Source organism: Hermetia illucens, chromosome 1, assembly GCF_905115235.1.
Source record: "Hermetia illucens chromosome 1, iHerIll2.2.curated.20191125, whole genome shotgun sequence".
In the NCBI taxonomy this organism is placed as follows: Eukaryota; Metazoa; Arthropoda; class Insecta; order Diptera; family Stratiomyidae; genus Hermetia; species Hermetia illucens.
The window spans coordinates 61,149,930-61,162,294 of NC_051849.1; the positions used below are offsets into that span (position 1 = coordinate 61,149,930).

The 12,365-nt window shown below is 38.5% G+C and overlaps 1 protein-coding gene across 2 annotated transcripts in view; it reads right to left on the reverse strand.

Annotated features, from left to right (window-relative positions):
- Positions 1-12,365, reverse strand: part of LOC119646246 — a 115,745-nt gene that overhangs the window by 40,100 nt on the left and 63,280 nt on the right. For both annotated transcript variants that reach the window (XM_038046641.1, XM_038046640.1), the window contains exon 5: positions 7,433-7,498. In XM_038046641.1, the coding sequence (XP_037902569.1) occupies positions 7,433-7,498 (66 nt within the window). The remainder of the gene's footprint in view (positions 1-7,432; positions 7,499-12,365) is intronic.

A 12,365-nucleotide genomic window follows, 5' to 3' on the forward strand; every position in this document is an offset into this window, starting at 1 on the left:
CAGGCAGCTACGATGATGAAATCCGCGCACGGTTGTTGTCAGCCAACAGAGCCTATTTCAGCTTACAAAGACTGTTCCGCTCGAAACGTCTCACCATAGGGTCAAAGCTCTTACTGTGCAAGACTATAATCTTGCCAGTCCTCATGTATTCCTCGGAAACTTGGGTTCTTAGCAAGAAAAATTGCGAACTCTTGGCCGCGTTCGAGAGAAGAATCCTCCGAAGAATTTTTGGCCCCCTACATGAGGATGGACGATTCCGTAGCCTACACAATGACGAAATCTATGAGCGATACCATGACCGTCCGGTTGTGGACAAAATCAGGCTCAATAGGTTACGGTGGGTGGGTCACTTAATCCGTATGGATGAGGATGATCCCTCCCGGAAAGTCTACAAGGGCAATATCTAAGACGAGGCAAACCCTGCTTAAGATAGAGCGATGGCGTGGGTCAGGACGCCAGACAGCTTTTAGGGATATCGAATTGGTGGATCTCGGCGCAAAACCGGGATGTCTGGAGTTCCTTATTAAGGCAGTCCTAGACCGGATACCGGTTGTTGCGCCGTTGATGATGATGATGATTTCCAGAGAGGGTGAGGATAAAAGCGCGTGGCAGTGACCGCATCCTCCCCCTCAAAACTAACTTAACTTCGGACTCCATCCCCACTGTCTCAAACTTCGTTGAATAATAACGGCGGTTACCAGCCTTAAAAAGTTATGACGCTTCGAATGGGGGGCACTTTGGTACTATTAGGGTAAAGTTTGATTTATGAGCGCCGGTAAAAAGGGATTAGAGTTTATCGGTATATCTAAATCTAATAGAAAAGGTCTCAATTAAAGTAATAATTATAATCGTTGGTACAATACTCCAATTGGATCAGGGCCTTGAAGAGTGTTAGAGCATTTCATTCAAGACCGTAGCGGTACACTACAGGGTTACAGTACCCTATAGGAGGCAATGTAGAATGTGGTCAGCATTGCGCTCGCCCGAGATTATTATTGACTCAGGTACTGATCCACAGCTGAGTCGACTGGTATCTGACGTCAAATCACGATACAAATCCCACTGCCACTAGTGAGATTTGAACCGCGCTCTTTCGTACGGCAACGTTGTGCTCTAACCACTGAGCTATCCGGACACAATTCAGTTAAAGTAAATTGTTCTTTAAACCAATAAGTTTACGTCTTAGGAATCAAATAAATACCGTGTTGATACGAATTATGGAGAAAATGGTTACTTAAGGGGTTAACCCCACTTGTAACTGCATTTTCTTCAAGTATAGCTATCTCAGAATAGTTCCTTAAAATTCGATCCGAATAAAATTGACTGAGATATGATCGTTGAAAGAGAAGAAACCATACCGTAAACAAATTGAATTTGATACTTTAAACGCGTTTTTCAACAAATGACACTTTTGAAACTGTTGACCAAAATTACTCGGAAACTACTAAACTGATCTTTTTCAAACATGGTAGGCTGTACTGTTTAATCATTCGCTTCTTTTCCATAAAAAAGTCCGTTATTTAGCCAAAAAACGATCGTGTTTTTAGTAAAAAATCTAACCTGACTGTCCGCTATTTTGTGAAAAAAGAATATTTTTTGAAATCCTTTGATCAAACGCTAGTTTACTGTTGTTTGACTAAATGCATTCCATTTTTTTGGTACAGATGATCTAGTTCGTTACAAAAATAGAAATACATTTTATTGAAGGCCATTTGTAACATAACTGTACACCATTTTTCAATAAAAAAATTACTGGAAGTTATTCAATATATGCAAGTGATACCATGTGTTATAATGATCGTTCAAAAAGTTTTGTAGTTTTCCAACTCCTTAAAGTCGTTTTTTCAATGAGAATGTTCCACGATATGTAAATAGTAAAGGTTAGCAAAATGTTCCCCTTGAATTAATTAGGAATGATAATGCAACTTGAAGTTGGTCAGCATACCGGAATATTTATTTGCATATTCCAACTATTCAGAATTAAATCCGGTTCTCATTCATCTCCTTCCCGTCAAAATCCACATTCAGTTCAACTCATGCCAAAAATTTCAAGAAAATTGAATTACATCATTCAGTTTAAATTGTACTATCAGCGTATCTAGTTGCATACAAAAAACTACGTTCATATAATGTAACTTTGTGAAAATTTCATTTTTAAAATCAACGAAGCATGAATACAATTAAAACTTGCAGACAAAGATATGTTAAGACTTGAAATTCGTCATCTTAGAATAAACAAAGAATTAATCATAGAACTCCCTAGACGAGCAGCACTTCTAAAGATTGTTACAATACAATATATCTAGAATATGGTTTTACTGAGAACATGGCGAATAATATTTTACGGTTATTAAATTGAGCAGAAAGAACATTCAGATGTGTCAATCTTAATGTGTATCAAGCAGCTCGTTGATGATACAATTACTTCAAAAAAATGGAATAGCTTCCTACTGTTCTTGAAGTCATCCACCAGGTAATTGGCCATATCCTTAACATTTTTTCCGGAGCTTAGATGTGGATACTCATGTGTCACACATGCGTGAATACTTCGCGAAATGATTTATATTCTTGTGATTGAGGTAGCGAATCAGATAGATTATTCTCGCGATGGCTATGATGCTTTCAGTGTATATTCTGACGTGGAATCTAATCCATATGAGTAGTTTTCATGAATTCAGTCTCAAGTTTTGGAAAACTTGCCAAAGCTCCTGGACTACTGGGGCGACTTACGCCCTCATCCTAAGCAAGGTGGATAATATATCGTGAACTTGGCTTGTGTTTCCATCAAATTATTCATAAATTACATGCATTTTGAAACTTCAATTATGAAAGGCATAGTTGGGGACTTGTTTTGAGGAAAAAAAAAATCTAAATGACTGGAACGCCAGTATGCGACGATGGCCTTGATGATACGGTGACATCTTTAGTCAGGTATTCTAAGACTTAGTTGATCACATTGTGACTGATTACCAGACGCAGCCAATTGTTAAATTGTTCTAGCCTCGACTAATTTTTTGTAGCAACTAATATAAAAGAATTGCTGGTGCTTTTTATTTTTCTGCGGTTTTTAGATTGCCTATTGGCGTCACTGCGATCAGCTTGAAGCATAAATTCACTTGCTGCTTTATATGCATATCTGTAACTGACCCAGATTCTATGAAGCTATTTAAATGGATTAGTAGCTACTCATTGATCCGACAGAAACGGAAGTAGCACTGCACTGCTGCGTGCTCTCGTTTTCCACTGAATTCTATGCAGAAGCTAGGGTTAGTCTCATTTTCCCTTTCGTCACGAACTAGATCTTGCATTAGAGATTAGCTTTTTACACCCTGATTAAATACACGACCTTCAGATGGTCATCTGAGATGAGCACATTATGTTTACGTTTTGTGTTGAATTGATTTAGGATATAGAATGGAAAATTATGTTTTTGGCGATAAAAATCGGATTACACATAGTTTGGAAAAATGGACAAGATATTGATGTTTAGTATGTTAATGTTACATCTTCTAACTTTTTGGAAACCTTAGGAACCAGGCATCAAGTTGCGTAGGCTCTTTTCACGTGACCATTGAGTCTTTCAACATGCTGATTGCAAAATATACGTAGAGAAGATACAGAGATAATACAAGTTCAATTGCGCTTCTTTAGACTTATCTGCATATCAGAATCTACGTGCCCGTAAATACTTCAGATTGCGGCTCTAACATGAGGTGTAATGTGTAAACAATAGATTCTGCCTATTCTACACCAACATTGCGAATGCAATAACATCGATCATAAAACATCTTCCAACGGATCCATGTACATACTAGATACAAATTTGCATTTACAATGGTACAAATATTTTGAATAGAATGTTTGAATAAAGAGCTGTGCGTACACGGTTATGACCATCATCACTGTTTGTAGAAGAATTAAATTTTTTTACTGGGCAATAACAATGAGTTGTTACTTAATGAAAATATGCAAAGCGAGTATAAACCTTGGCGTTTTGTATTTCGATGGGAGAACTATTCAGATTCAAAGGGTTTAAAGTTGATACTGTTAACTTCAGATTATTAATTATGCACTGAAATAGGGATTCGTTCAGTGAAAAGAACAAGGCCTTAAATGACGGAAATTCGATTAATATTTCTTGCTACACTGGGAGGACGTTGATAAGTTTCAGGGACATGCGCATCTTCCCGGTAGGAAACTCGTAGCTAGAAGAGGAGAATGCTCCTTAATGTTATCTGCTACGTAGTTAAAAAGTGGCTCTCTAAGGGTTCGAAGGCAAAAACAATAATTTGGAGTAGAAATTAGAACCATCACAATGCAGCTATTATCAATAGAAGATTTGGTTGTTGCCCTTTGAGTGTCCTTGATAGGCACATGATGATATTGACCTTAGAGGAGATCATTGTTTGCATTTGCATTTGTTTGCATTGCATTGCCAATTCTTCGAGACGCTTTCAACAGTACGTAATATGTTAGTTATTTTACATTATGTGGAAGGAAGTCATTGTTTTCAATAACTGACCATCTTAAAAGTGTGTTGGCCGCTATAAAACCTAGTTGCTTCCGAAAGTATATCATTGAATGCAAGGACAACAGACCCAGCTGAAGCGGAAAGCAGTATCAAGTGAGAATGTAATCTACCCGAGTTTTTCTTCATCGACCGATCGTGGCATACGGTTTCACAGATGCTTCAAGCAGTATATTTTCAATTTTAATAGTCGCCTGCCTTAATTGGTCGCGATACTGGCAAATGTTCTGGGTTAGAGGCCTATTTTGGTGGACCTTTAGAAACGGCGGGTTTGAGTAGACATTACGTGGACGATATATATGAATACCCCAAAAAATTTAATTTTGTACTTATTCCAGTTGGCAGTTATGTGCTTATCAATTACGACGTGGCAATGCCTGATCCTGCCGAGAAATGTACGTCTGCATCATCATTATCATCATCAACGGCGCAACAACCGGTATCCGGTCTAGGCCTGCCTTAATAAGGAACTCCAGACATCCCGGTTTTATGTCGAAATCCTTGGTGGATCGATATACTTAAAAGCTGTCTGGCGTCCTGACCTACACCATCGCTCCATCTCAGGTAGGGTCTACATCGTCTTCTTTTTCTACCATAGATATTGCCTTTATAGACTTTCCGGGCTGGATCATTCTTACCCATAGTGATTAAGTCACCTGCCTCCCGTAATCTATTGAGCCGGATTTTATCAACAACCGGACGGTCATGGTATCGCTCATAAACTTCGTCGTTATGTAGGCTACGGAATTGTCCATCCTCATGTAGGGGACCGACAATTCTTCGGAGGATTCTTCTCTCGAACGCGGCCAAGAGTTCGCAATTCTTCTTGCTAAGAACCCAAATCTCCGAGGAATACATGAGGACTGGCAAGATCATTGTCTTGTACAATAAGAGCTTTGACCTTATGGTGAGAAGTTTCGAGCGGAACAGTGTTTGTAAGCTGAAATAGGCTCTGTTGGCTGCCAAGAACCGTGCGCGGATTTTATCATCATAGCTGTTATTGGTCGTGATTTTTGACCCTAGATAGGAGAAATTATTAACGGTCTCAAAGTTGTATTCTCCTATCTCTATTCTTCCCGTTTGACCAGTGCGGTTTGATGCTGTTGGTTGGTTGGTTTTTGGTGCTGACGTTGCCATCATATACTTTGTTTTGCCTTCATTGATGTGCAGCCCAAGATCTTGCTTCGTTGACGCAGCGATCCATTTGGATCAGAGCCTTGAAGTGTGGTAGAGCACTACAGGATTATAGAACCCTGTAGGAGGAAATGTGGTCGGCATTGCGCTCGCCCGAGATTATTATCCTAATTTGACTCAGGTACTCATTCACAGCTGATTCGACTGGTATTCGACGTTGAATCAGGATACAAATCCCACTGCCACTAGTAAGATTTGAACCGCGACCTTCTGTACGACAGCTTAGTCCTCTAACAACTGAGCTATCTGGACGAATTCCGCTATTAAAGCGCCACTCGCCAAAATGATGGATTACTTATTCCTTCGTTTCGCTTCACTTTAACGATACGATAAGGCAGGTGCCTTGCCTTTTCGTATTGGCACCTGTTTGCCCCAACTGCTATTCGCTATGTGTTGCAGGTGGTTGAAACTATAATTTTGCATAGTCAGACAGCACATCGTGCAGATAGTCTAGATATTTTTCACGGTATGGAAGGTTAATTTACTGAATTATCTGTCGGGTCACACATTCCGTACTATATTTTGAGGCATTGGTCAGTGATCATCATAATTATCGCGGTGAGTTCAAATTACCATAAATCGACTCATTATGTCAATCTAGAGTGGTTCAGTATTAGATAAATCCATCATCGATTCCACCTAGGCATCGGCAATGTCGATATGCTTACTCGTTTCATCAAATCCTCATATCCTTTCGTTTCATCTTTCTAGTCTGGAATCACGAAAAATTTCTGGATAATTGAAGAAGTCATCCGATGCACTACAGGTTTTCTTTGTTAATGAGAAGATTACTATGGGTTAGATTGTGTTTAAGCCTGCGATTACAGGAGTTTCTTGCACGCTAATTGTGCTCAATATCTTGGAATAAACCGCACTTTTATGAGCGCTTGCGGGAATACTTAGAAAGACCTTTTCCATATTTTTTCTCTGTGGCTTATCTACTATATTTGCTAACCAAATTTCATAAATAAACTTTTGTGAATTCGTAAATTGTGTTCAGGTTTGATTTAAAATTTTGCTACATAAATGAGGAAAAATGTTCCAAATGATAGGGCGCCTCTCAACACCGAAATTATTAAATACGCCAAGAAGTATCTACGCAGGCCATTATTAGCTAAGGGAGATGTAACCCCGTGTGCAAGCTTTTATTGTGTAAGACTATCATATTATATATGAAACACGCTACCAATAAAATAGGAAAGGTTTCTTAGAATTACGGCATAAGAAACGGTATGTGGTGTTCAAACCACTATCCCCCGGTTACCTTGGGAGCGGATGAGAAAAACATACAAGATTCCATGTGAGTCATGCAAGAAATCCCTGTATCTAAATATCAACGGGCGTATTGATAGAGGCAGAAAAGTGCTTCTTCAGCAATAGCGAAACAAGCAGTTACTGCAGGTTACAAAGTAAAATGATGATATGATGAATGTGATATCAGGAGAGAAATGTGTATAAATTTTATAAAGAAAGAATCCCGATATCAGAGAAGGAGATGAGAATAATTTTTTTTTAATTTTGTAATTATATCGGACAGTTGCATTTATGGGGGACTTCCAACATATTGAAACAAACCATGGGAGAAACATAACTTCATAGCGTTCTTCAATGTCTAATTAAATATCATTTGAATAGTCTGTTTCGAAGCTAAAGAATAAAAGAAGAAATAAAAAGTCGACAAAGAAGAATTATTCATCAGGAAAAACTTACCCCGTTGATCAAAGCTGGGATATCGACCGCCGAATCTATCGCCTCCGCCATAGCTTCCTGGTTTCACTATAATTATACACAAATAGATAATTAGAAACTAGAAAATAAAATTAACTTAGAATTAATGGTATCTGTAAGGTCTACAAGTGTGAAAAGCAGCCGTGGCATTGAAATTAGCTCAAACGCAACGAAAACGTAATGTGTTCAGTACAGTGGAACAATCAAAACACTACTATGAATGTGATTATAATCTTTAAGAAATCTTATGTCGTTTAGATGTGTATCTGATGGTTACAGGTTTAGTAGAATTGTGACGTCACATAATGGTGATTTACTTTTATTAGGAAATTGCCAAAATTACTATTTACGTGAAATAATGATGATCATGGATTAATTGAGCTTTGTATGGGGGATGACTTGGAACAGAATGCGGAAGATTTTTTATAGTACTTGGATTTGAATTTGAAGTTTTTGCTTTTTATTGGAAATGCTATATATCCTAGTATTAATTGTAATTAATGCGGATGCTTGAATTTATCAGTGAGATAATTTCGGAGTAAATGAGTCTACTTTGGTTGAGTCAGCAGTCGTTTTTAATGATCCGTCATATTTATGACCAGCATTTACAATTCTTCGTTGTTTTTTTGCATACTACCATTCGATTTAGTAATATTTCGATGCATATTGGGGTGAATCATACTGGTGAATACAGTCTGAATTAATTTCCATGTATTTAATTTTGCTTCAACTTTTAACGACTTTATTATTATTTTGTACATTTCTACAGAATAACTGCTGAAAGTTGCCTATTCTTTTCCCAGTGTTTGACTGAGAGGGCCACGTAACTTTTCCTTTATGATTATACCGAATTCTCTTCTTAAATCACCGAAAAGGAAAATTGCATGGAATTGCAAATCATAATATTGAAACTACACCTTTTATATTGTTGACAAGATCCTCAGCCTAATTTGAATGAGACAGTAATTGCAACATAGATTAAATGCTACTTTTATTTTGGATGACATCTACATAATTCGAAGCTATTATAAAAAAAATCGTGAGGTAGATAGTTCGAGGCTTTCGATATTTCATCTAGATAGTGCCTAAATACTAAAATATCTGCTACAGACGTGTTATCTTATATTGTGTACTATTTATCCACATGGTAACAATGTAGAATCGCTGGTGGAAACACCATGTCAGAAGATATGACCGATCCTTAAAAAGTAGTCCACGAAGTTGAAATTCATCACTGACTATTGACAATATTTCAAGCATATTTTTTGACCTTGGAGTATTAGATCATAATTTAGGGGGGATGCTCTGGAAATAGTTTTAAGGAAAGCTTTAAGATACAAGATCAATCCTCTGGAGATATTGCTAGTGGTTGAAATTGGTTTTACTAGTCAAAATTCCTGAAATCACGAAAATGAAACAAAACTACAAATTTGAGGGTTCTATCACCAAGAGTGTCCGGATGTTTCAGTGGTCGGAGCGCTAGACTATTCTACGGAAAATCAAATCTTACTGGTGGTAGCGAAATTCGCGACTGAATTGCGGACACCAGTCGAATCAGGGTAATAATGACGGGCGACCGCAATGCTAACCACGTTGTCTCCTACAAGGAACTATTATCCTGCAGCGTTACGGTGTATTTTTTTAGCGAACTTTTTGTCCCAATTGGGATCCCCACGTACTCGAGGAGGGCGATCAGACCCGAGTCTGCAAGGGACTCATGTGAAGTGGCTCTGCCACGAAGCCTCACCGGAGGTTATCTGGTACCATGGGAACCGGGGTGGCCCTCTGAGAGCATATGCTCCAGGAGAATTCCCGGAGCATGTGTTCTCGGCCCGGTTATTTGCGGTTGGCCCCATAGTGGGAGTTTCATGGTGGTTGTGGTTATGCCTACATCGCGGGCAGAGCTCCTCGGAGCTCGAGCGTGGAGTTGCGCTGTACAACTCGGGTGCCGTACTCCTTAGTTGCGGCAGAGGTGTTAGATAGGCCTCGCATCCACTGGTATGAATGCTGAGCCTGCACTCAGTATAAACCAGGACCGCTATGCTTACATGGCGGGGCTCTGATTGTGGTCCCAAAAACAATCCATGTCCGAAGAGGACCGTGGGATTATGCCTTCACGGCAGGTACTCACGTTAAACCCCCAGGACTTTCATGTCCCAATTGGGAGGTGCTCAGAGATGGCGGTGAGGAGGAGGCGGCAACCCTATCGGCCAAACCAAAACCAATGTCGTATGCCAAGCACTTTTATAACTAAACAGTGAAGAATACTTTGGTTAAGAAGAGGGGAAAATACCTAAAATTTTTAATAGTAAAATTGCGTATAACGTTACATAGTATAAATAGTCGATAATTGTGAATCAGCTTATTATTATGCAATCATAATATTTGATGAAACAGTTAATGTGATTCATCCTTATAAAATTACCGAATGAAAATTGCTAAATTTGAGAGGTTTCATAATAAAATAAAATCATTGAAATACGGCGAACCAACTCCTGTAAGGGGGCTTAAGAGTAGTATGTGCCTCAGTGGTATTTCCAAACTCGAGACTGTATTCTTGTATAAGTAACTGGACAATAGAGCTTGATTTAATACCTACAACGTTACTACAAAACCCTATCCTTACCACCGCGCTAAACAGAGCAAAGCCGTGCACAACGGTAGGTAAACAGTGCGTTCTCTGCGTCCCGTCGACAGGTCTGTACAGAATATCGACAACTTGTTTACAATATAATAGTGGCTTGGAATCTGAAACTAAGCTTCAGATTGGATGGAAAATAAAATGGCGGTACGGAAAAGCGGCTCCAAGTTTGGAACCTGGAAAGTGCGCTCTCTGTTCGGAACTGGCGTTCTTAGAACACTCATCTTGGCGGTTCGGGAAACAAAATTATTAGGATGTGAGTTACTTGTCTCTGGTATGTATATTGAGAAAGGCGCTCACATAAGCTATGAACAGAACTTTGATTGATCATGGACACGCTATGCGGATGGGAGACAGTATGGTTGAAGGGAGTCGAAGAAATGCCACAACGTACTCTTGATAATTTGGTGGCCATTCAAGGCAGAGTAAAGTAAGCGTAAGTTAATGATACATAAATCCACTAAAATATGGTTGTATATTATAAATTTAGGGTTTCAAAATGGAGGTACTTTTAAAAGTTTTGGAAAGAACAGTAAATGAAATAAAATATCTGGTATACATTCGACAAATTGCCAGACATATGACAAGAAAAATATATATTCTTCTTTGCATTTTCTTGGTTAATTTTCATGCAATTCATGGTGATAAATCAGTGTATACAAATAAAATAAAGGTAAGTTATGTAGAGGTCATAAGTTCTAATTTAAATGCATAGTTGATCAGCTTTTAATGTGATGATATCTGCTTGTTGCTTTTCCGAGACATGGGCGCTGCCAAATGGGTTGTTCGGGGCAAGCCAATCTGCTCAGTCTGGATGGCTATTGCACTTTTTCTATTTCACTGTTTTGTTCAAAATCTCAAAATGATACTATTTCAAGGCCAATCTCAGGTTGTTACGCTCCAATGTTCTCTCTGTGCTATTATATTGGAAAACTCGAAAACTCCAATACTTTGATAACAATCTGCGTCATTTTAACGGGGTATTCTGATCCGCCGGAACTGTAGATGAAAATCTTGTTTAGCGTACGAGTCAGATATCTGGGGCAGTGTTGATAAGCAGGCAATACTGACAGTGGATAAGATTGAGAAGCAGAAACAACTCGATTGCGGGTTATGTAGTACAATACAGAGCTACGTGACCTAGAAAAGTGACGGATGAGTGTAAGCTTCTCGGAAATTCGTGGGGCAAATGCTAAATTTTGCCACCAACCGACGGCGATGACGCATAAGGATGGTTGATGCCATTTGCGTCATAGAGGGGTTTATTGCTACCACATATTTAAGCTTCCTGGTCTTTTCTGTATAGAGTATACACGCTTTATGTTTTATTTTACTTTATTTTTTTGTAAGACAATGCTTACATTTTTTTGTCTTTACTATTTGTTCTGTGAATGTAAAGGGCTTAGAGTAGTAGACAAGCATAACTCAAATATCTAAACCAATAAAAAGTTTAAAAATTCAAACATTCTGATGGAATTGCTCTGTGTTACTGCCATTTTATCAGAAAGGGTTCCATTGTAACGAAATTTGGTAGAGAAGTAGGAACTTTGAAAAAACTTGAAATTTTTTTTCACCGACTGCAAATGAAAGGTCTTGGTTAGTACTTAGGGTAGGAATGCGGGGTTCCGAAAAGGGTCAACTATTCCAAGAACCCATTCTTAGGGGTAGCTTCTGAGAACGGGAACCAAAAAACTCTAAAAAAATCATGGTGGTTGTTGCACATGATACATAGGGCCGAAAATACTTCCCATTATATTATTTGCTCAAATAAAGTTAATACAGTAGAACCATATTTCATATGGTCAACTAACGATTTGCCACTAAATTCAGTAAAATCCCGATAATTCGTATGGTCAAGCGACTGACGATTTGGTGCGAAATATCCGGATTACCAATAATTTGGAGTGCAAAATGAAGAAAATTGACTCTGGAGACCGGCAAATTTGTATGAATTAGCCAGAAGTACTAACATTTGATGAACGAATCATCATCATTTTGAAAATGTACTCCCTTAGTTATCCAGAGTTTTGCAGTAAGATAGCTTTTAATAGTGATCGTCATATTGAAACGCTTGGTGGAAATCCTACTACTTTTAAGGTGGTACCGTGAACATTTTTTGAAAAATTGCCTTTTTTTCGCTTTTTTTCGATTCTATATAATTTCAAAAATCACTTCCTACATTTTTATAAAGAAATACAGAAAAATATGAAAGTTACAATAGTTTTAGTAGCCAGGCATCTTTGTTTTCGTGCTTGCCTCAGCAGCCAGTGCACC